Consider the following 24,801-nt stretch of genomic DNA (forward strand, 5'->3'; position numbering starts at 1 on the left):
CTGCGCTTCTTCCCGTATTCCAAGCACAACAATTGCAACCAGGGCAGCTTTTGCACAGCCCAATGAAGCCGAGAGTGTGCAAAATCTCGTCGGCCATATAACGAGCGTGATCCTCGCCAAGAGAGGGAGCTTTCCGCGCAAGTGTCCAAGAGAGACAATCCACGAACGATTGGCGCGGGAAATGGCGATCTTGGATACAAAAAAAGGGCGAGATATATCTCGTTGTCAATCATCGCCGTCGATAACATGCTCCATGCCATATCCAATATCGCCATATCCAAGATCATTGGATGGATGCAAGAAAAAGCGTTTCGAGGGAGCTGATGATAGGAATGGGGAGGAGATAAAGTGCGGTAGGGTTGGAGTAGCTCGTGCCCACCAGAGTGGGCAGACGCGAAGACGCAGTGGTTGCCGTAGCTCGAGGTCAATTTCGTCCACAGAAGGATAGTGCACGTGACCTCCAAATTGGGCGATGGGGAGAGAAGCGATAGCTGCGACGCGGATTTCGATTGGGTGGCGGTCGGATATGGCGGAGTTTACCAAGGGAAGTGGGAAGGAGGTTAAAGACGAGACGCAGCCGGTATAATTAGGGTGTAGAGATGGAATTTTGTCGAAGATCGCGAGAGGGAAAGATTCCGTTGCGAGTCTTGCAAAGGACGGCTGTTCTGAGGAAATCGATGGTAGCGACGGCAAGGGCAGCGCTAGAGCAATGGGTTGAGCGGTGAATTCCGTTACTTTACAGCAGCATGAACGCACCAATGAGCGACCAGAGTCATCGTTACCCGACTCACCCCTGCCACCAGCGCAAGGTAAAGATATGGTGTCCGCGGCAAGCTTGTCGCAGAGTCGCAAGGCAAGACAGTTGAGACCCCGCTTGTAACTTTTTTGACTGTGAGGATTCAGAATCGACGCGCAAGATCTGAGTACCCCCAAGTTCGGTTTTCGAGTTGGCCCTCCAACAACGACAGCCACGAGATTCTCCGTCACGGACAGCGACTCGATGGTCCATCCGTAAGCGCCCTGGAACGATTTACAGCCGCTGTCGCTGGCGCTGAACGACATGACCACCTTGAGAAGACCGAGAAGTTATAAGAGCGATGTTGACGTTGACGGCAGAGGTGCAGCCATCGTGGTTATAGGTGAGTACTAGCAGAGAGCGGTGTCATGAGGAGGAGAAAAGCCTCGAATCCAAATCCACGCACATTGCGCCGGAGCGACCTCCAATCTATCTCCCTGTCTCCTTCTTGTTGCTCCCAGCGGTGAACAGTGCCCCTGCACCAATGCTCTCCGCCTACGTTCGAAATCACTGGTGGTGGTCAAAGACAAGCGGGTTGACCAGATCGATAGGGAGAGAGAGATGTCGCGGGTGCTCGAGCGGACTTGTCCACCACAAAGAGCGATTCACGCGGCATGCGGGGGAGGTATGGAGGAGAAGTGTCTCGCTGGCCATGTGTTGAGCGTTTATTCCTCGATAAAGTTTTTTGGCCGACGAAACACAAGTTGATGGGGCCAGGCGAATGGGGTCGTTAGATATAAAAGACTGAGCGGGCCATGTGTCGTTGTCGATTTAGGGCCATGAAGGCCAGCGGTACTGCTCGTCCACGCCAGATCCGATATCCCTCGAACTGACTGAAAAGACCATAGGATGGAGGCGATTGTAAAAATCGTTTCGGATGCGCCGACGATGGGAATTGGGGGTGGCATATTATGCAGCAGCCGTATTTGAGTCGCTCGCTTGCAATGGAAAGCCGCGAAGACGCAGGGCTCGAAGTCGATTCGAGCAAGAGGATGGTGCACGTGACCTCCAAATTGGGAGATGGAGAGAATCGATGGGTGGGACGCGCATTTTGGTAGTGGTGAGGGGGGCCGAGTATGACATGGTAGACCGTGAGAAGTGAGAGGAATTGCTTAAGAGGTGATATAGCCGGTATAATGGCAGCATGGAGATTGAATTTGCCGAAGGGAGAAGAATTGGGTCTCTTGTTCAAGGACGAGGTTGGTCGGCGAAGTTGATGGTAGTAAAGTTGCAGAAAGCTCTAGAGTCATAAGATCAGCGGTAAGGTCGAGACTTCACAGAGACACGAACGCGCCATTGACTTTCCACCACAGTCATACCCCACCAACAACAACCAAGTCAAGAATATGGTTTCCGCGACGAGGTCATTACGAAGTTGAAAGGCCAGAATGTGCAGACTCGTTGATCAACAGGTTAACTGCGAGGGATTAGAGACCGGACGTGCAAGGTTGGTTGTGGAGAATATCATACCCATGGCTCGTTTTCAAGTTGGCTCCTGGAGCAAAAACCTCGACTTTCTTGACACAGATATCCAGTGAATTGTCTGGAAGCTCCATTTGCAGAGTTTTCTGGGGCGCTTCGCAGGTGCTGTCGTTGGCGATGCAACGGCAGGACCAAGGGGGAATACCGTAGAGGAGAGGTGTTGCCCGCTTAGAGGCAAGGCAATAATGATAGTAGATGAGCAGAGAGTGGTGCTGTGGGACGGTATGAGGAGGAAGAGAGCTTCAAATCCGAATTGAATCCACGCACCAGCTCAAGGTTTGTGTCCCACAAACCATGCCCCCATCGTTTTCTTGCTCTCCTAGACCACACGCCAACAGTCCGCGGCAGCAGGGCCAGTGCTGAAGACGACGTTTGAGGTGGTGCGAAATCAATGGTGGTGGTCGAAGACAAGCGCGATTGTCAATGATGTGTCATGTGCAATCAACGAGCTTGCCAGCGCCCTTGATCACAACTTCCAGCTCTGAACTCCACGCTACAGCTTACGCCTCTTGACTCCATGGCCACATTTCTTGCGCAAGAACTCATAGACGCAATTGTCGCCCACCTCGACAAGACCGACACACTCAAGACGTGCTGTCTCGTTGCAGATGCGTTCCGCCGCCCAACCCAACGCAAACTCTGGCGGCACGTTGCGCTCCAATTTGACGATGCGGATCGTGCTCGTCCGCTTGCAACTCTAGCTCACCTTGCCGCGTTTCCTCACCTCGGGCACTACGTTCAATCGTTCGCGTTGAGGATGCCCTTCCTCTGGCAGAACGATATCTGGGAGGACATCTCAAGGACTTGTTCGTTGAAATCACTGTTTCAGCTCCTTCCCAACGTTGCGGTTATTTGGGCTTCCGGGTCAATCCACCTCGCTGGCAAATGGGCCGCGGATCGCAAGTTATTCCTAACGGCAGTCGAAGCGTTTATTCTCCGCCAAGTAGCAAGCCAAAGACTGCGCCAGCTCACCTTGAATAGCTTCCTTGAACTTCCACGCGCGTCCATGCATACGATCCTGACGGCTTGCCCTACCCTCTCCCTCTTTGACATCCGACTCGCAAAGGAGCAACTGGCTGGTGGTGAAATCCGAGTCGCTTCACCTGTTGGTAGTTTGAGTCTACTTCGAGCTGGGTTATTCAACATCACCGATCCAGAAGTGTACAACTGCATCCTCCCGTATACAAAAACACTGCGTATTCTTGTCCTTACCACCTCGGGCTTCGGGAGGGGCCAACAAATCATCCCATCTAACTTTTTCGATCTCTGCTCGGCTGTCAGCGCAACCCTGGAATGTCTGGCCATACAATTGCCCCGGGCATGTACGTCGCACGACTATAGCGCTGCTTTCGAATCTGACAACGTTCTAAAGACAGCATACAAGACGGTGCACTGACCGCTCTCCAACTACCCCGCCTCCCACACTTGCGCTACCTCCAGATCAACTTCGAAAACCTATACGAAGCATATTCAGACGGCCGATGGATCCCTCCTTGTATGCCCCCGCCGCGTCTGATGGACCTGCTGTCTATCTTCACCCTAGACGACGCACTCCCCTCTCTTTCCAAACTCTGTCTCCAACCCGAGCTATATGCCAACTACACCACCGCGTACAGAGAGGACAGGGTCTTCCGCCCGAACCCGCGGCTGCCCCACCTGTGCGAGCCCCTGGACCAATTCCTCGCTGCCTACCTCGCTCGCAGCCCTGCCGCCTGCTATTGCGTTCCGCGCTTCTACCATGAGATTCGTTTCTGGACCGGAAACCACAGGCCCCCTCACCGGGAGTTCGACACGTCCCCGCGGGACATGGACCTCCGGAGGCGGCTCCTCGCGGTGTATGCGCGGGCCATGTATGCCGTCCTGCCCGCCGCAACCACCCTGGGGTTCACCGTCGTTGATTACTTTGATTTGACCGGTACGGAGTGGAGGGAGGACGAGGTGGAGTTCTTTTGAGTCCACTGTCATTATCTGTCTTTTTGGTTACATAGATTGTCTCCTTGAGCCTGCGTTTTCTCAAGTCAAAAGGGTTACACGGTTGCACTGTTATACTAGTAAGGTATTAGTATGAGCCGGATTAGACAGAATACTGTAAAACAATATACTAGGAGAACGCGGTAAATCGAAGATGGAAATGTCAACACCTTGCAGGTGTTAAATGGTAGAAGGCATTAGAATATATGACGCCGCAGGTATAAAGAAAACAATGATCATTCCTAAAGCAGAACAAGACCATCTTTCCGCTCAGAAGCTGGTAGCGAGGTTCGAGTTCGTCTAGTCGCAGCGCAATCGGAGACCTGGCGAGCAACTTTTAACAACCGGGTAGCGCATCGTCCTCTCCCAACGAACAGTTCTAGTCAACCAGCCCTAGTCCATCGCAATGCCTTCCAAAACATTCGCCAGAGCAGGTCAAAGTCGTTGTACACCAACAGATACACCCGAGCCGGCGCGGTAGAGTGGCAGCGACGGGTATGAGGTCTATTTGTCAATTATTGCCTCGGGTCCAAAATATCCCAAAGGTCCACCGTTCCGTTCACAGCGCCGGTTGAAATAGATATTTTATATAACTAGAAGTCGGTTGCACTTGAAAATAGAGTCGATAGTGCAACATTCCAACGGGGTTGCGAGATGGAAAATCGCCTGGGGGGAGGCGTGACTTCCACGTGACTACACCAAGTGGGTAGTCGGTTCAGCAGAAACCATATTATTGCGAGGGAGTCGTGGACATGGTACAATGAAGAATTTCGAGCTTGCAGCCTTGGCTGAAGCGGAGTGTTATGAGAGGCTAAGCTGACGAATGCTCATAACGAACACTCCGCTCGAAGACTAGAGGAGGATCAGACTCAGTTGCGCGCGGGCTTGAAGGCCGGTTAACAGAGAGGGGGAGGGATAGAGGTGGCACGGTATAATTTCTGCTCCGAGTGACCCAAAGAGTGGGCGACGATGACGAGGGCAAATCGAAACATGGTGTAAGGCAAGCCAACCACGGTGTAACGACTTCAGTGCTGCAGCGGTTGCCACGGGTCACACCAGGAGCAGCATATACTCCATGGACAGGTTGGCGAGCGGAAGACGACAGCGAGATGCAAAAATTGCCTTGTCTGGATATGACATGACTTCATTGAAGGGAATGCGGCGAAAGGCATATATTGCTAGAGCAAACTCGTCAAGCACGAGGGCGGTAGAAGAAGAAGTACAAAGGGTGCTGGACAGAAGGGCGAGGACTTAGTCATGGTAGCATGACTATAGATATTGTGCTGTAGTCGTTGAAAAAAGGGAGGGTTGCCGACAACGAGTCAAGTCTCGCTCGGAAATAGTGATAATAAGGAAGGAGCTCGGTCGATGGGGTCTATGATACCAGAAGATGATGTCATGGCCAAAACTTGTCTTCGCTCCTTGCGACGGAAGGTGTCGTGTCCAGTGGGCTACGTGCTGCGGGAAAGAAGAGCGAGACGTAGTCGTAAGTGTATGGCATGAGGCCGGGGGGGTTATGAGCCGGATAACGAAGGAGAGGCTTTCGTCGCTTGCCATAAGTTTGAGGATCTCGTCGAAACGAGCAAAGGTGAAGACTATGCGTATGTAGGGCAGGGTGGATCATACACACTAGAAGAGCGAGCGTAAGACGCCGATGAAGAAGGAGACAAGCCAAAGACACGCACGCGACAAGGTTTGGCTCCTCATCCGGACCTCCCAGCTTGAAGTGTCTAAAACCTCCTCCAAATCGTTGCATACGCGTCTTCGAATGGTCTTCGCCACATTGTTCCCGGAAGTACTGATGTTGCTGTGGCCATATGGGCAGGCGAAATCAAGGCCATGGCGGTCGTGGTGGTGGTAAAAGTCAGAGAGTGATGATGACTTTCACTGATCGGCGCTGCTACTGCTTGACGGAGACCACCACCAATCCAAACTGCCACAACCCATCTTTCTTCTCGCCGTCCCACTCTATGGTACCTCCTCTGCCCCCCGAACTCATAGCCTTGATCATCGACAACCTCCACACCGTTAGGACGCTCAACAGCTGCAGCCTCGTCGCGAATGTGTTTCGCCAACCCGCTCAGCGCAAACTGTATCGCCACGTTCAGATCGAGTACATAAATGGAGCCTTTGACTGCTCCTACGAAGAGGACCTCGTAACCCATCTACTTGCATACCCTCACCTCACGCGCTATGTTGTCTCGTTTACCTTGTCCACCACCATCTGCAGCGACAGCTGGCAGTGGGAGCCCGCATCCCATCGGTTGGCTTAATTGTTCAAACAGCTGACCAATGTAGCAGTCCTAAAGCTCTCTACCGCCAATCTTGCGTGGAACTTGCCGTCCACCTCAGTGATCAAATTCACTATGGCTATCGAAAGGTTTATTCGTGACCAAGCAGCGACCAGAACTTTGCGCCAGCTTGAAGTAAGCAACGTCTCAAATGTTCCGGCTTCTTTCATGGCATACATCCTCACGGCGTGTCCGACCGTGTCCATTCGTGATCTCCGACCTGCACTTCAAGATCGTGACGAAAATGACTTCCCTCTCTCGGCGGAGAACACTGAAAAGAAAACGGGCATTCTATTCCCCTCCCGCCTGTGCCGACTGAAAGCCACAATTCTCGATATTAGCTGTCTCATGCCGCCGACTCTAAATCAGCTCATTATTGCTCATGTCGAATGCTTGCGTACCCTTGTCCTGACTGGCAAACCTATCCGGTGGGGCCACACTCTTTTCGCATCACGTTTGCATGATCTCTGCTCCGCCGCCAGCGCAAGATTAGTGCACCTGTCGATAGAGCTGCCCAGTAGGTTTTAACTCATTCGTGACCGCCCTCCCACTTTATTCACAATTGTACAGCACACGTACACCACGATCAAACTCCACCATTCCTCCTCCCTCACCTCCCGCGCTTGCGGTACCTCCAAATAAACTTTCAAATTCTATCCAGCGACGAGGACGATGACCCACACTGGCAGTCGCCATCGCTAACACCACCGCCGGAGCTACTCGCACTACTGTCTCCCCTGCTGACGGATCCGGAGAGTGCATTCCCTCTGCTCTCCCAGCTGTGCTTGCGTCCCGATATATACACTGGTTACCCAACCTCGCGCCGGGGCAGCTTGGGGCTTCGCAACACCAGTATGCCGCCATGTCATCTGCTGGATGAGATCATTGCGGGCCATCCCGGCGGCGCATCGACTCGCTGCGTCCCTCGCTTCTGCCACTGGCGCAAACACAGTGATCAAGAAGCATTTCCCACGGACTCGCCGCTCCACCAGCAGCTCTTCGAGACGTATGCGCAGGCCATGTATGCGCTTCTTCCCAAGGCGACCGCCCAGGGTCTCAAGATCATCAACTACCATGCGGGGGCGGAATGGAGGGAAGAAGAGGTCGAGTTTTGTGAGCAAAAGTAGTTGAAAGAAATGTCTGTACTCGGCTCGTACAATCAGGTAAAGAACAAGTCATGTAATCGTCCAATAGAGTCAATAAATGCATAGAAACAACAGAGTCAAGAGATATGGAGCTGAGCAGAAAAGTAGAACCAAAGTACGAGTAGAAGTAGCTGAAAAAGTAACAGTATGCCTGATATCATCGCCTCGAAGAGTACATGAAAACGACCAAGTGATTTCAGTCGGAATAGGATGTTGGAAGGGTTTTAGATGTCGAAGCCAATGATACGAGTGTGGGTTATATCGGCCACTGAGGAAAGACGGCATTTGAAACCTTATGGCTGAGTTTTTCCCGGGGGCAACTTGGAGGCCACACACAGTGATGTGAAACGCGTCCCAGACATTGCCCATAAGAATACCAAAAGTGTCGAAGACTACGAGAGTCGGTGGAGCAAGCGTGATTGACTTGTATGAACGACCACGACAAGTATATGGCGAATATGGCGTCGAGTCCATCCAACGACCCAAGTACGACGGTAATATGGGCAGAAAGAGCTTCGGGACGAGCCCTTGAGTAGGGGGAACATGTAGATCGGGTCGGCCGAGCGATATCGCAAAGGCACGGCGATGCGAAAAAAAGCTTGTGGTAGCAGGATGTGATAGCGTGTGACTGACGCGAAAAGGAAAGCGAATCGCGATGAGGAAGATTCCCCGGGCTGCAGCAGGTTCACGGAGGACCACGGAGGAGATGGACCACGGAGGAGATATCGATCGAGGTAATGACCGGGTCGCATTGGAATGAGGTTGCAGGACCCAGGATTGCGAATGGAATGAACGTGGAGTTGTCGAAACTCTGAATCAAGTAACCCCGCATTGGTTCGTTGCAATTCCCCAGTCGCAACATTGAGCTCGAGCCCAGTCTATTTTCCAAATAAATGCTTCAACCCGTTGAAGCCTTCGACAGCGTACATGTAGGTGGGTCGACAAAGTGCCCGATTTCGTGATTCCGAAGATGTTTGAATCGTTTTCGGGAAAGGGGAGAGAAAATGGTGGTATAGCGAGCGCGAATGGGGGGAAATGTGAAACACTGAGTGGCGTTTGGTAGATGAGGAGGAGCCAAGTGTAAACGACGGCACTGGGCCATTGAATCGCTTCTCGGTGGTCAAAACATTCGCCTTTCTGAACGAGGATAACATGGCCGTTTTTCTGCGTGAGAGCCGGAGAGTATCTATGTGTCTGAGCATGTGCTGCGGATTCGGGGCAGAAGCGAGGACATACCTGCAATGCACAGTTTTTCATGATCACCCCCCGCCATTGAATGCTTCTCGTCTCTTAGCTCTGCATCGTCCGAGAGGATGTTCAAGTTGGGCAGCTCAGGCCAATTGAAGATAAGAGACAAGTCTATGGGAATGAATGTTAGGACCAGTGTCAGCCGCGAATGATACACGCACGGTATTATTTCAACTATGTCTAGTCGCGGCGGTTAAAACATCTGGTCTGGAAGTTTTGCAGCAGGGACTTCTTCGTTTATTTTCCGAATGCGAGACGACCAACCTGGAGAGAGTGTCAGAAAGATGAGCTACAGCACAGCTTGGTAGTTTCACGCACCGGTAAGCAAAGCTTCCTCTCAGTCAAGCCGCCTATCTTGTGGATTCGTGACCCCTGGGGCAGGTCGGTAGTACTAGCAGCATAGTGGTGACGGGGACAGGCAATGCTGAAACAGCGACAGCGAATCAGCAATACGACAATCAGAGCGGAGCCAAGGGGAGAGCACCGTTACTGAATTGCGTCCTGGTAGACAATTTCATGCTCCAATATGTGTGCTGGGTGAGGCCTACAGTCGCCGACCAGGATGGAAAGTAGGAGGAAAGAATTGATTCCTCACGTGCTCTTTCCGCTGACCACCTCGTCTTCCTCTACTATCGATGGCTCTTTCCAGGGCTTCGTGAGTACGCGTCGTCTATATTGAGTACAGAGACTTACCTCCAGATCTCTAGTCCGCCTCTGCCACCTATCGAAGCTTACGCATTTCTCTTGGACCATGACGAACAGTCACGAACTCGAGGCCACCGCTGGTCTCAGCCAGGCTTCGTGAGTAGGCGTCGTCTATATTGGGTACAGAAACTTACCTCCGGATCTCTAGTCCGCCTCTGCCACCTATCGAAGCTTACACATTTCTCTTGGACGATGATGAACTCGAGGCCACCGCTGGTCTTAGCCAGGATTCTGTCAACGATGCCAAGGAAGAGCATGATCGTATTCCGGCTCAAATTGAGCAAGTGAAGGTGGCTTTCGACCAGGAACTCAGGCAAGCCCAGCAGCGTGCGAACGACAAAATCGCCCAACTTGAGAAACGGAAGGAAGAGTTGGGCGAGGTCATTCGAAAACATCAAAACATCTTCTCTGCCGTTCATAAACTGCCCCCGTCTGTTCTTGCTCGTATTTTCTCTTTCAGTTTGGACGATTACCTCTCCGACACGCCATTTCTCGGGGTCTCTTCTGACGTGGCTCTGCGAAACCTGACCCACGTTTGTTCGCGGTGGCGTCGAACCGCTGTTGATAATGCACACCTTTGGACAAGGGTGTCGCTGAAGTATGACTATCGCTCCAGCAAGCTGGAAAATCTCCTTCGAAAATATCCGCTTACGAGATTGGAGACGCAACTTCATCGTGCCAAGCAGGCCCCCCTCGACATTTTTCTCGACTTCGACGAGAGCCACGAGATAACTGAATCGACATTTATGCATTGGAAAGCCCTTATCGGTCTCCTTGCACCAACGAGCAATCGCTGGCGATCGATGACGCTAGATAGTCTACAGAACAAGAGCCTGCAAAACCTTTTGCAGCCTTTTCTTCAGCCAGAATCTCGTCTTGAAAAGCTCGAATTGCTGGATATCATGGGTTACATTACCTTGGAGAATGATACCCTGGTTTGGTTAGCACGCGGGCCGCGTCTGCGCAGAGTTTGCCTCTACAAATGGAATGCATTCATACTCCCGGTGTCGTGGCACAACCTCTCCGAGCTTTCTTTGTGCTCTCTGCTCTCAGATCTTTGGGGGATCCTACCGTTAGCGGCCAACCTAGAGCGTTGTCGGTTGACTGTGGTGAACGCTGCTCCCTACGTATACCCCGGCACGGTGCCGAGTCCACAGCCCACGAGCATTGCACATCTTGGCAACATGAAACAATTCTATATTCAATCCGGGAAGACGGTGGACGACCTGTTGGTAACAGTTTCTATGCCTAACCTGGAGTATCTTGTCATCGACGCGCCGTTCTATGGTGTGTCCGGGTTCCTGTCGCGTTCGAAATGCAGTTCCCTTCGTGGCTTGCGAATATTACCGACTGCTGATGAACTTGGCCTTGTCCTCACGATCGCCCGAACACAACCGCTGCTGGCCCATCTCGAGGTGCAGATCACCGGCGCTCCCCGCGATCCCGATTGTCTCGATTTCATTCGTAAGCTGAAGCTCTCATCCCCTCCGAAGTTTGATGACGCCTGCCCACGCCTGGAAACACTGCTGTTGCACCTACGTGTCCCAACAAAGATGCAGATCGCGGCGATTATGAGGCTCTTGCTAAATCGAACGAAAACGACCTCAGCAGAGCATTCACGAACGACATGTCCGCTACGTGCGCTTGACATAGGTGAAGTGGGGTGGGCGAGTCTTTCCTGCGATGACCGGTTCTGGATGCAGAGGCAGATAAAGCTGAATTATGTTCTCATCTCTCCCGAACCCTTGCTAGCGGACGATATAGAGAAAAGGCGCTGGTCCAGGATTCCTGAACTGGATGAACCATACTGTCTCAGAGTGACCACGGAAGTAGTATAGCGCAAACATGAATGTCCTCGAACGCGAATTACCAATACCAATCAGCAACTTGAACTCAGTTTTAAAATCATTCTGTGATCACAAGCTGAGAGGAGATTCGTCCAACGGTCCAAGATTGGCAAATGATTGTTTTTTGCGCCGAAGTCCCAGTGTTCAGCCCTTCTTCAAGGAGGTATTGCTGTGCGGGAAATATGCCGCTGAGAAGACTGGCTCCTGTAGGTGCGACTCTAGAATCAAAGTGGGGAGCACCACAGTACTTAGTTGGAATAAGTTTGAGGCTTATGGTAAGTTTGAGGCTGCACGTAAGGTGACGCAAAGCCGGCGAGTTATATTTATGTTGGCGCCAATAGCAAGCGGCGTCAGCGCAAGACAGGGTAGATAGATGGTGGTTCTGCGTCAAGATCATGAAGATGTCGCAGCGTGACAATATCATCTCATTCTTCTTCTGCTCCTCGACCACGGATGACGATATCACCTTCCTGCCTTAGCTCCTTGCCACTGCATTGCCCAAATACCCGTACTCGATGCTCGTGAAGGTGGGGGGAAGTTTGGTGAGTTCTTCTACCCAGGCACGACGTTTGACCAACCTCTCGCTGAGGCTGAAAGCTGTTTCCCGTCAATATTATGCAGGGCTGGTGCCTTAACAGCCGACATATTCTGGTTTTTGGAGAAGGGACTCATGATGGTGGCAATGTCGAGCCCGTCGGTCGCATTTCTGTGCGTCATATCCACCCATGCCGTCCTCTTTTACGGAGTCCGTTTCTGACGCGTTTCTCTTCGCAGATATTTGCGAACGGCAACCCTCGCCGACTGAAGCACTAGTAATCAGAGCTAGTCCATTCAGCGATTTCCAAGCAGGCGGCCTTCTGCTTCCCTGCTATGACTGGGATAACGACAATGCTCACCTCTATGACGACAATATCGTCGCCGTCATGGAAGCTGCGCTCGCAGTGTGCAAATTGACCCTTGTACAGTATGTCCGCACCATACTTTGTCTCCATATCCATTCACGCTTCCTCCCTAGCGCATTGCCATCTTGCAAGCCAACAACACGAGGAGGAAACGACACGGTGCTTGTGCGTTCTCTTGTCTTGAAAGCCCTGGTCAATGGGCTAACTTGTGATGTAGACTAGTCTATGACGCATGCGCTGGCAGAACAGCTCGTTATCCGGGCAGCCGTGGACAAGACAGCAAGCTCATCCTATTTCTCCATTCTCCAACTCCGAACTCAAGCCCGTTGACAACCTCCTTCATTACCATATTGGTTTTCGCCCACTTGAAGTCCCTTTTCCCCCAGACTCTCGCCGAAAACACCATTTGCGCCAATTTTACCCCAAGACCGAGATTTCAAGACCCGATGGCCATTCAGAAATACTCTCTAGTATCTCGATGTCTTCGTCAGCATCTGCACCTGCCGCCAAAACGTTTTTGTTTTTGTTTTTGTTTTCGTTGCCAGCGCCCGCACCAGTAGCGCACTTCTCTCCCCCGTCACTGCCCTCGTCCACAGTCACGCTACCCACAAAAAGTTTGCGACTCTGCCTATGTGCAACAGGAGCCACTATCAACCTTATCTCGTGGTGCAGTGGTACATACTGTCGACACTCAATTATTTCCGGACGCTAAAACCTATGGGAAGACTGTCGTCGACGCTGTCCTGGACGAGGATGTTAGTATCGACTTGGCGTTCAGGCGCAAATCACACGCGCTTAATAAAACCTGTCTCGCTACACATTTGCATGGAAAGCTATGTGCGGGTGTGTTTTTGGAGGGACCAGCTGCAGGCCTCTGTGCTTGGTCTTTGTAGTCCGTTTGGGGTCGTGTCAAAATGGGTGCGGCCCGACAGCCTCCCGACAAGGAGAAAATTGTTCTTTTGCTATTGTACTGTACCTTGCCTCCGGGCATTTATGACTACTTATTGATACCGATGTATTTCGTCGTTCGTCTAACAGGGTGTAATGACTGCGTTGACGGCACAATAGCTATAGTCGATGGGCAAAAAGAACGCGTCATCAGGTTGAAGTTATACCAACGCGAAAGCAATAGAGAGTGAATGGAGCAACGGCTTTGACGACAGAGAAAGAGGACATGTATAGTGATAATCGCGGTCAAACGGAAAGTAGTGGTCAAAATAGCTGAGATACAAAAAAAGGATAGCCAACGAAGGTGTGGGTACTGGATAAATAAGAACGGGATCGAATGCGAAGACGAGTATTGCGCTAAGTAATGAGCAGCACATGAAATATCTAAACCATTGCTGGACCACTGGCAGACGGTAACGGATTGTCATTTGCATCCCGTTTACGACCCTTGACGCCAAACTCTCCGCAACCGACAAACGTTCCGGATAAGGCGAGCAACGACTCAAGATGTTCCCACATTCGGCAAATAGAGACTCGCAGTTGCCACTGTCGGACAAGTCCCAAGGATCGATGCCGCAAATCCACATGCGCAAGATGGCAAGCCCATATGGTCAACGACCTGCCTTCTGACAGCGCGCAAGCCTCATGGTGGGCACGACCGTTGCTCAAACTCGCGATGCGGAGACCAGAATGTGGTGTATTAGCGTGAAAGCATGGGGCTGGCAGTGTGGGAGATGAGGGTGGGCACACTCTTTGGTGACCTTGAAGAGGTGGCAATTGAAACCATTTCCGCACAACAACGTCTTCTTCGTCTTCGAACGAGTGCGCGAGGAAAGGTTGCCGAGAGCATGGACGTGGAGTGTTTATGGCCAAGCCTGAGAGACAAGGCCGACGGATGTATTGAATCGTTGGGAATGGAAGGGGGGGGGAATATCGATAGCGTGGACTCGAGATTCTGGTGGTTGGCAGGAGTGTAAGTAAAAGAAGGAGGCTGTGTCATGCACGGGGACATGCTACATCTTAACCACGAGGGAGTATTAGAGCGAGACTGCGAGAGGAAGAGAGCTCGCCTTGACCTTTTTTCCATCCGATTCTGCTCAAAAGTCTTCTCCTCTGCCATCTTGCCTTCAATCCGCATTGAATGGCCGGCGCAGATGTAAGGGAGGCGCTCCAGCGGGCCAAGCAAACAGGGCCAGGACCTTTGAATTGCAAGAGCTGCAGACAGTCAGTCGGAGAAACGAGAAATCAGTCAAGTTACGCACTTAGAAACCTTGATGGTCTGGATATGAGCGCAAATGAGCTCAGTCCCCAGCGCGTCTGTAGCTATGACATGACGAGAGACCAACGTGGTCGAGAAAGCTGGCGTTTGAATGCGTGTTTGTTGGAGGCCAGGCTGAGCGAAGCGGATAGGAGAACGGAGGCGCCACGAAATCGTCCGCGGTGCTAGTGTGGCACAGCGCTTGGGAGGGAGGAGAGCGAAGGAGGCTTCGACATGGAGGTCGGAGGCAGAGACGATTGGCGGGTCATCACGTGCACATGACTTCTTGATCGGGACCACATCCATCGTCTTTACTTAGCTCAACTCACACGCGCCTCAAGGCTTGACTCTTCCCGCTCTATCGTAGCTTCTGTGGCTCATGGCCATGACGCGCCCGTCTACATCCAGCGCCAGTCGTCGGCAAGAGCTTCACGCGCTTAAAATCGTCGCCGACAACACGCCCGACCCGTATGGTCAGCTCGCAGCCAAGATGGAGTCGCTGCAGCTGCGCATTCCACCGCAGAAGATGCTTCCTCCGGAGCTGCTCGTGGAAATCTTCAAGCTGTGTGCTGACTTTCCGAACGCAACAGCGCTGCCGCCCAAGCCAGATGACGTTCTCCTCGTGCTGACCAACGTCTGCTCTACTTGGCGCTCCATCGTTGTGTCTATTTCAGAGCTCTGGTCCGCCGTAGCGGTCAGCCTCACGCAAGGAAGCGACATCCAAGTGGACAATGTCGCCGTTCGTGTAGGTGACTGGTTGGCGAGGGCGATGAATACTACGCTATCGTTGGCAATAGACTGCTCGAGAGAGCTCGCGGCTGTGGCAGATGTGAACCCCATTCTCACCTCATCACTCTCCGCACTAATCGCCTCTATCGTGCTCCAAAACACATCCCGTATAAAATTTCTCCGGCTCGTATTCCCTCCATCGTGTCTCTCTGCACTTTTCGACGTGCCTGCAGGCGGCTTTCCAGAGCTACAAAGCTTTGAAATCGGACCGCACATCTTCGACAGCGATCTGGAATTTTCGGAGGCGCCAAATTGGCAATGGCGGCGAGCTACCCCTGGGTTCACAAGCGCCGAGCGCCTGTCGCGCGCGGTGTTCTCGCCGGTGTGGCCAACGATTACCAACCTCCCACAGGTAATTGATCAGATCTATAACTCGGACGGCAACTCCGAGTCGGAATTCTCCGTGGCGTATGTCGCGTTTCATGCAGCGGGCGTCGAGCTACCCTGGCGAAATTTGCGCAGTCTCGAGTTTGTTTGCACGATGTGTAGCACCGACGTCTGGCTGAACATCTTCCCGCAGTGCCCGCTGCTCGAAATATGCCATATTGGCGTCCGGCCCGGCCCGGAACCGCCAGCCCGTGCCACCGAATCCCTGCCTGTCCAGATAAGGCTGGAAAACCTGGACTACATCTACCTCGTGTCCGCCGGCAGCGGCGGGGACACGCTATTGGCTTCTCTGGTGGCCCCCAACCTGCAGCGCTGCGGCTTGCAGGGCCAGATCTCCACGCGCGCGCTCTTCGCGTTCCAGACGCGCTCGGGCTTTGCGCTCCGTGTCCTCGTGACCGTGCTGCACATCGCCACCCTCGACGTGTACCCCCTCCTGGAATACTTCCCCACGCTCAATTCGCTGGGATTTTGTGTTGCCGCGACGGAGCACTTCCCGCCGGACATATGGGCCCGCATCGCCCGCCGCGAGCTCCTCCCGGAGCTGCTCTGTCTCATGCTTACCCCGCGGGTGGAGCAGGTGGCTGCGGTTGCCACGGCAATTGAAGAGAACTGGAAGCGCGCGGTGGGGGCGGGGACGGCATATTTGGGGGTCAAGTTTGTCTCTGTTCCGCCAGATGATGTGCCGCTTTTAGAGGAAGCGCTCGCGCCGCTGGCCCGTTATGAGGCATTTGGTATGCAGGTAGAATTCTGCTGAGGGTATGTGGTATATTATCTCTGTCACCTGTGCCACGGCCCTAGGGGCTACGGCGTGTCTGATTGTGAGCAAGTCAACAAAGGCCACATTTCGCGATGATAAATAATTTCGTGTGCTTCTAACGTAGCTGCTTTACTAGAGAAAAATTGTATCCAAAAAGACGCAGTAACAAAGCAAATGACACAAGAAGAAAGAGGTTGGCCGCAGTAAGTTGTTGTGCCGATAAAAGGAGTTAAAATGCGACTGACGTTGGCGAAGTTGGCTATGGCTGGAGGTTTAAGGATGCTCGGCCTCTTTATAATTGTCCCAAAGTCGCCCATGCATTCGCGCTGTCGTCCAGTCCCGCACGTATGGACGCAAAAACAACTCTCGACAAACGGCGCATAAGGATTAGCTTGCGCCGCGGATAAGTTGGTCAAAAGAATTGAGTCGGATGTTTATAGCCCTTTGGAGCGCGGAGTATGACCACCAGAGCGATACGTGTCGGGTTGGTCAAGATACGTGGATGTCTTTGACAAGTGCCGGCACGTGACCTGCCCTTTGAGGACGAGCGCCCTCGAGCGACGTGGAGTTGGTGGACAACGCGGGCGCGGAAAATGAAGGAGAAGTTGAGCGGAGACAGAGAGCCGGCGCGTGGTATGGTGGGGTACAAGGCTGAAAGTCCAGAAGAAGCCGACCAGTATACGACTGTCCGTGAAGCTCGACGTCGGTGGGGATGGAGTGAGGAGATGCTATAGCACAGTCTTCTGTTTATGGGCGTGGACGGGGGAGACAGTCATGGCTGCTGCTGTAGACACGAGCTTACGCTCGATGTGGCTCGAGAACATGATCTTGTTAGTTATCCTGAAGCCTTAGCGGTAAGTGAGTAGCCACGAGCAGCACAGTTCAACGCACTCTAGACATCGCGTTGGATGCTAGTCGGGAAAGGGATGCAACAAGCAACGATGCAGATTGGGAAAGAAGTCTAGCGACAGCGAAGTTAGGAGTGTCATAAGTGTAAGTGGTACCAGCGCTACGCACCTGCATCCAGACGTGTCTCATGCTACCCCTGCCAGCCACTGAAGACGAGACACTTCAGGTCGACAAGCTGGAGCTCGTTGTCTCCCTCAGAAGGCTGAGCAAAACGAGTCAGCAGAAAAACGGAAGCATGGACGGCGAGAAGGACACACCACTCTGGAGTATATGCTGTCATTGCTAATGACGAGCAAACGATGCGCGCAACGGAAAAGCAAGAAGAGTACTAGTGGTGGTCGTTCGTAGAAAAGAAGGTGATTGATCACGGTCACGCCGTCGAAAAACTTGCCTTGTGCGCTCGTGTCGCTCTTCGTCAGACAGCAAACACTCTTGCTGGACGTTCATCTGCCGTTGCACGATGCACCGCTGCCTAGGTATACCCGAAATTGCTCTCGAGATAGTCAAGCAAGTCGCCGACGAGCCTGGGGCCTGGAGTGCTCGTGATCTTGCCCATCTAGCACGCACATGTCGGCTCTTCTCAGGCTTTGCCCTCGAGGAGCTGTGGCGGGACACCATAATCAACCGGAGACTTCTTCTCAACCTCTTGCGTTGCTTTCCGTGCGATTTGGTGGACATCTCTGAGACAGACGACGGAATGGAGGTGGTCGGTGCTGTTCCTTGTCAGCGGTCCTGCCTTGTGCTCACGCCTATATGCAGAATCAGCTACGTGCCTTTGCTATCTCGGACTTGGCGCGTCCAGAGCGCTATTTTCGAATGGTCAAGAAATTCACCCATGTGGCGGGCTGGAGCAGACCACTTGATACGAAGATATTGATGCTGTTCTCGACATGGATACCGTGGGACTGTATATTCCCGTCCCTCAGGTCGCTCACGTGGGGAGTAGTAGCCATGCACCCGGGAGAACAAGGAGATGCCCCTGCAATCGCCAACCTCCTCCGTTTTCTACTCCCCTCACAGCTAAGCAAACTAGGTTTTTGTGACCTTGATCCGGTCTCCCTCTCGCTCTTCCCACTCATCGCCGCCAGAAAGCTACCTATCCGCGAACTCATGCTCATGGGGGAACTCATGGACCCGTCTCCGACAACGAGCCCGATTGCCACATTGTTCCGCTCCTTGAACCGCCTCGAGCATCTCGAAATTTCACCGTTCGTGGATCGGGAAGCATTCAATCACATTGCGTCCCTTCAACATCTGGCAGTGCTCTCAATCAGAGGCTCCGTTGAGGCTGGTCCATGCGACACTGTGACATCATTTCCTGCATTGACCGACTGCAGCTGGGTCAACGCCAATCTGAACGACGTTTCCCAATTCCTGCCAGCGATCCGTGGCTCCCCTCTCCACAGCATCTGCCTCGACCCTGGCCGGTTCGAGTCTACCACAACTGAGCTTGTATCATCGGTGATATCTCAGCTCAGCAGATCGGAGGGACATGTCTTGTCGCTTCGCAGTTTCATGTTCGGCAGCGCGATGTTCGAAGAAGATGGACAGTGGGAAGGTGACTAGCGGATCCACGCCTCCGTGCTGGCCAACATGGGCCGTTTCCCTAACCTGACCGCGATGATCTTGAGCACTCCTGGTGGATTCGACGCGGACGACAATGCGCTATCGGGGTTTCTCGCCCAGGTACCACAGCTGGCGCGTCTCTGCCTCGTCCAACCAAACGTAGGCAGCAAATTCACCCTCTATGCGCTGGTCATTGCAGCGCAACACTCTGCCCTGCGGTATCTAGAGCTCACGATGGACGGCGGAACCGGGCCGCTCCCCGCGTTGGCTGAATCCTCCCCTAGCTTTCCGAGCGTACTGAGAGAGCTATATGTTGGGCACACGCGCATCAGGGACCCAGCGCCGATGGCCAACTTTCTCCACACGCTGTTCCCGGCCCTGGACAATATCGAGCATCAGTGGCTGGATGAAATCGAGGAGTACAACGTGGCGCCGGATGATATAGCAGCTGCGCTTAACGCACAGTTCTTTGCGGGCCGTTGGGATGAGGTCGCACAGCTAATGGAGGACATGTGGGAAGAACGGTCGGCCGAGGAATCAGATCAATCGACCGAATAGTATAAGCTGACGAAATGAGCTTGAGCAGTTGAGCAATTACGATTCTTGGTACCCATCGTTACAAAATGATATAAATGTAGAAGTAATGACGAGTGTATATTGTAAGTATCGAATATGGTCGTAAAGGAAAAGAGACTGACAAACGATTACAATAAGTCTCGCTCAGATAAACGGGCAGCACCCTCCGAAAAACACCCTGTACCCTATCATCAACACAAGACACCCGTTCAAGCCCCGCTTATCGCTGCTGGACGCACAAACTCAGCTTGCATGTACAACGTCTGTCCAAAAAATGGGTGCAATTGTCGAGAGAAGAGGTCTCAGGTCGATGCATGAAGTACGTGGCTTTTGTGATGAGAGTTCGCGTCAAGAACGAGGAACAACAACAAAGAACGTGTTAAGGGTCGGAGTCGGAAGGGCAGCATTCAAATTTCAATTCACTGAGAGTACCACAGCTGTATAATCGGCATTAAAAATCAAAAGCGAAACCCGCAGCGACGTGAACGCACGAATACCGGGAACAAAGACTTGAATATGTCGTATAGCATCCCAGCCGATTTCTATAGCCGGCTATAGCTGGTAAGTGAGAATGCGAGCCGGTTAAAAACAGCCAACTCACAGGAGAAAGCCATCTACGATAGCCCAACCCGAATCCTTCGGTCATCTTCAATTGCTTGACTGACAGAGATATGCATGTCCTTCAAGTGGTGAACGGCATGAAAGGAATAGTGTTGGGATAGTTGGAAAGGGGAATTAAGAACGACCCAAATTGTCCTGTAAGTGGGACAAGCTGCCAAGGCCCTTTGACCCGCGGCAGTGTCAAAATGACGAGCCAGAAATTAGATGCCAACACCCGCGGTTTTTGCATCGAATTCGCATAGTCTGCGTCCGGAGTCAGTACACAAGATAGCTTGGGAAGGAGAAAACATACTCTTTCTCTCTTTCTCGAGTAACGATACATTTCCGCTCGTTCTGCATTTCTCCCCGTAGTTCAAGCAAAACAATCAAGGCAGCTTTATCACAGCCCAATATGACGCTGAGGATCCTTGTCGGCCATATATCGAGCTTGATTTCCGGGACAGGGTTCTAGCCGAATTTGTCGAGGAGAGAAAACGTTAACCCATGAACGATTTGCGCAGGCAATGTCGGTCTTGGGTACAAAAAGATCAACGAGACAGATTTTGTTTTCAAGCATCGCCCCCCATGACGAGTAAATCCGCTGCTGGTCCACGCCATATCCAATATCGATGGATGGATGCAAGAAAAAGCGTTTCGATGGAGCCGATGATAAGAACTGGGCAGTAGATAATGCACAGTAGTGTTTAAATGAGTCGTTTCGACCAGAATGAAAAGGCGCGAAGAGGCGGTCGTTGCTGTAGCTTGAGGTCAATTTCGTCCACAGAAGGATTGTGCACGTGACTTCCAAATTGGGGAGAGAGAGAAACGATAGCTGCGACGGGTATTTTGGTTGGGTGGCGGTCGGATATGGCATGCTTTACCCGGGAAAATAGGAAGTTGGTTAACGACGAGACGCAGCCGGTATCATGGGGGTGTAGAGATGGAATTTTGTCGAAGGTCGCGAGAGGGAAATATCTCGTTGCGAGTCGTGCAAATGACGGCTTTTCTGAGGAAATCGATCGTAGTATGAGCAATGGAAGCGCTAGAGCAGCAAGTTGAGCGGAAAATTCTGGTACTTTACAGTAGCATGAACGCACCAATTCGGAACGACCAGAGTCATTATTCATACCCGACTCACCCCCGCAACCAGCGCAAGGTAAACACATGGTTTCTGCGACAAGGTTGTCGCAGAGTCGCAAGGCAACACAGTCGAGACCCCGCTTATAAGTCGGTTGACTGTGAGGGTTCAGAATCGACGCGCAAGATCTCAGAGAATATATCTACCCCGAGTTTGGGCTTCAAGTTGGCCCCTCCAGCGACGATGGCCTCAATATGCTCCGCCGCGGATAATTATTCAATGCTCTGAAGGCTCCGCCAGTAAGCTGCTGTTGTCGCTGGCGCGGAATGACACGACCACTGGGAAGAGCGAGAAGTTATATGGGTGACGTTTACATCGGCGCTCTGGGTGCAGCCATCGTGATCACCAGTCAGTAGAGATCACCAGTCAGTAGAGGACGGTGCTATGAGATGTCATGAGGGGGAAAAAGAGCTTCAGATCTAAATTCACGCACATGCTGCTACTGCGCAGCCCCAGCGCAACCTCCAAATCCTCTCCCTGTTTCTTGTCTGTTGCTCCTGGTCGACAATGCCCCTGCATCTATGGTCTCCGCCTACGTTGTGGTGGTTCGAAATCGGTGGTGGTGGTAGTCGAAGACAAGCGGGATTGATGCGAGCATCGCGATCACCAAGCAGACTGCCCTGGGCCACGACATGCTCGTTCTCCTGAAATTGCGCGTCCACAGTTTATCTCAGACAGACTACAGTCATCATCGTACCACTAATATTTTGTTCCCATAAGCTACAAACTTGTATGTAAAAACGTCTGTAAACTTCAAGTACGACAGCATGAGCTTACAGGTACGGTAATACAAGTACATTCAAACTTGATAACTTACAAGGACTACTGGTGGATAGCTAAGTGTTTTGCGGGAGTCTTACTCGTCCGGACCACGTGTAACAGCCGTAAGTAAAGGTCCACCTTGTTGATCTTCAGTCCCTTCAACTCTCGCCTAACTCTCCAAACCCTATCCTCCAAGAAGGACATGTTCATCCGCAGCGGGAAAACCAAGTTAAACTCATCCATGCCCCGGGGCACGACAATGACATGGAGGACCATCCGCCCGTTGCTCCGCCGGGCACGGTCGATCCAGTCATCCACGGCCACCATGATTGGAGCTTGAAGGTCGTCGGTAGTGACAAGGTCCCCAGTGGATTCCGGCTCCAATGCAGAGGAAAATCTGAGATCACTGGGCGCGGGAAGCCCTTCGACGAATCGTGCAGCCACGACAGTGACTGCGCGTGGATCGAGATTTGCCTTGGCCAGTTTCTTGGTGCCAACCAGCCGGGGCCGAACCCCAAAGCAGTGGAACTCGGCGGTGTTTTGCTGGTAAACAGCATGCAAGGAAAGACGGAAAAATGCCAGCTGGAACCTTGAAAACGATCGGCGAGTTTCTAAGTTCGCAGATCAGACGATAGCTAAAACCCGGTGATTCAAGACGGACTTATGTAGTCCTGCATTGAAGCAAAACATGTTTCGCGGTGGTTCCCTTCGCGCCAATCCGTCTTTTGACAGAGTTTAGAGCAGTAAAGCCGGGAAAGACAGCCGGAACATTTGCGGAATTTCGCTCTTTCCAATATTCGACTGCACTATAGAGAGAGCAAACAAACAAAAAAAGGCTGTCAAAATAAAGGCTTACGGATGGGTTGTCGCATGCACAATGCCGGGGATGAACCCCGTCCCTCCGTAATGCCAGGAGGATGCGGTGCTGGTGACGAGCGCCATTCTTGAGCCGCGTCCACGGTACCCAGAGCGGGGATTCGGAGTCGTTCAAAACACTCGCCAAGGCTGATTTTTCGACGGCCTCGATTGAATCGACGATCAGAGGCAGGGTACATGGGTACAGCAAGCCACCAACGACTTTTCCGAGCAGCGTAGACAGGTTGGAAAGGAATTCTTTGTCCGATAAACGGGTAATTTCCAGAATGAGCGGAAGCATGTTATGGCGAAGCACCGTCCGCAGAGCACGCGGGCCAGTTTGTACAATGAAAGTCGTCAAGTAGGTGGCTTCGCTGAGAATTTGACGCCATACATGATGCAACTCATGCTGCGGTTGTGAGGTCCGGTTGTGGGGGTCAAGTGCCGAGGCCAAAACTCGACCCATAAGCCCAACCATGCGGTGCCTCAGGAGGGCGTCGGCAATGGAGGTGTCTGAAGAATCCCCCTCTGAGAGCAAAAGGTATATGCGTAGAAGAACCGTGAAAGGGTAGCCCGAGAGAAGCCCTAGTTGAAGGTCGTTGCGCTGGTGGAGAGGAATGGACTCGACTTTCGTCCAGTGGTCCTTCAGTAGTAGAATGAGACCGTCAAGAGTTCCGCCGGCAGCATCTATCATTTCATCAAGCTGAGGGCGGCCGAGTTGGATGACCGTGACAGAAACGAGACAGTCGCAGAGCAGAATATTGTTAATTGGGGATTGGCGAAGCGCCAAAGCCCAGGCTTGGACCACCAAAGCAAGAAATCCTGGTGTGGCATGGAGCACAGTGGTGGGTCGTTTGTCGGCCTTTAATGTACATATTGGAGCAGGGTGCTCTTTGATCCACCGGTGATCAGTTGCGCTGCTGAAACGCATGAAAGCGATGAGCATTTCTGAGGTAAGTGCCACTGCGGTGGTTGCTGTCTTTGCATTCAAGTTGCCGGTGAGCCGAGAGCGTTCCACGACAAGGTCCTGAAAGTTGTAGAGAAACTCTACCCATCGCACAATGAAGGGAAGGAGCTCGACAACGTGTTCTGACGGCGGATGGAAGTGCTTGCTCGAGAGGAATGGTGTCAGCAGCCCAGCGGCACGAAGCACACAGGCCTGCCCGATAGGGGGGAGTGTTTCGAGCTGAGACGCTTCCGGAATCCGTGTGGGGTCGAAGACGGCGAAGAATACAGAGAACAAGCGGGTGCGGAGTGATTCATCCGCTGTAGTCCAGATGAAGGCGAACTGCGTGAAGTCGGCTTCGGAACAGTCGGGTCGGATTGCCGTGAGCGCTATGTCCTGGAAGATCGTAAGTCGTGAAGACGAGGAATATATGGCCCATCGCGTGCCCTATTGGGATTCGGAATCTCGTAAAGGCGTATCGTGTGAAGACTGGCGAGGGGATGCATCACTGGAAGGATCAACCTGCTCGCCGCCTGTCACACTGAGCGATCCTCTCCCTGAACCACCACCAGCGCATTCCGCTAATCATCATTAGCTGGAGGGGTGCTGTCTGCTCTAGCATGAGATACCAACCGCTTGGCATGATTATGCGCTACTCCCACCCATCGCCATCGACACCGGAGCATCGCTCTTTCACCTTTCGCTAACTTGAAACCGGTACGCTAATGGACACTTTCATTGCGTGTTAAGCTTCTGACCCCCAAACAGACCATAGCGTTATGGCTACTTGGGAATGACCCCGAAAGGCATCTGGAGAGGGATATGTAATACCCTAGGTGCATGTCTTTTTCTTCTCGTCAGCGCAGTATTATTATTAGTAGCCTAAGGTCGTCAGCGCAGTTGAATCAATCCGAATGGAGTCT

At 52.5% G+C, this 24,801-nt stretch overlaps 5 protein-coding genes across 5 annotated transcripts; 3 read left to right on the forward strand and 2 right to left on the reverse strand.

The window, feature by feature from the left end:
• Positions 1–1,526: 1,526 nt before the first annotated feature.
• Positions 1,527–2,113, reverse strand: MIND_00904900 (uncharacterized protein; the record flags this gene model as incomplete). Its single annotated transcript, XM_037365690.1, has 2 exons — positions 1,527–2,036; positions 2,087–2,113. The coding sequence occupies 2 exons, from the start codon at positions 2,111–2,113 to the stop codon at positions 1,527–1,529; spliced, it is 537 nt and encodes a 178-aa protein (XP_037217102.1).
• Positions 2,114–5,645: 3,532 nt separating this feature from the next.
• MIND_00905000 (uncharacterized protein) lies at positions 5,646–6,090 on the reverse strand (the record flags this gene model as incomplete). The annotated part of the gene is made up of 3 exons (XM_037365691.1): positions 5,646–5,878; positions 5,935–5,969; positions 6,008–6,090. The coding sequence occupies 3 exons, from the start codon at positions 6,088–6,090 to the stop codon at positions 5,646–5,648; spliced, it is 351 nt and encodes a 116-aa protein (XP_037217103.1).
• A 3,449-nt stretch (positions 6,091–9,539) lies between these two features.
• MIND_00905100 (F-box domain-containing protein) lies at positions 9,540–11,476 on the forward strand (the record flags this gene model as incomplete). The annotated part of the gene is made up of 2 exons (XM_037365692.1): positions 9,540–9,734; positions 9,787–11,476. Exons 1-2 carry the CDS (start codon positions 9,685–9,687, stop codon positions 11,474–11,476), a joined length of 1,740 nt encoding a protein of 579 aa, XP_037217104.1. The 5' UTR covers positions 9,540–9,684.
• A 3,496-nt stretch (positions 11,477–14,972) lies between these two features.
• On the forward strand, positions 14,973–16,523 carry MIND_00905200 (F-box domain-containing protein; the record flags this gene model as incomplete). The annotated part of the gene is made up of 1 exon (XM_037365693.1): positions 14,973–16,523. One exon carries the CDS (start codon positions 14,973–14,975, stop codon positions 16,521–16,523), a length of 1,551 nt encoding a protein of 516 aa, XP_037217105.1.
• A 2,505-nt stretch (positions 16,524–19,028) lies between these two features.
• MIND_00905300 (uncharacterized protein) lies at positions 19,029–19,559 on the forward strand (the record flags this gene model as incomplete). The annotated part of the gene is made up of 1 exon (XM_037365694.1): positions 19,029–19,559. One exon carries the CDS (start codon positions 19,029–19,031, stop codon positions 19,557–19,559), a length of 531 nt encoding a protein of 176 aa, XP_037217106.1.
• Positions 19,560–24,801: the final 5,242 nt, after the last annotated feature.

This window comes from Mycena indigotica (genome assembly GCF_014461135.1).
Source record: "Mycena indigotica strain 171206Taipei chromosome Unknown Mind.scaff0008, whole genome shotgun sequence".
Taxonomy (NCBI): domain Eukaryota; kingdom Fungi; phylum Basidiomycota; class Agaricomycetes; order Agaricales; family Mycenaceae; genus Mycena; species Mycena indigotica.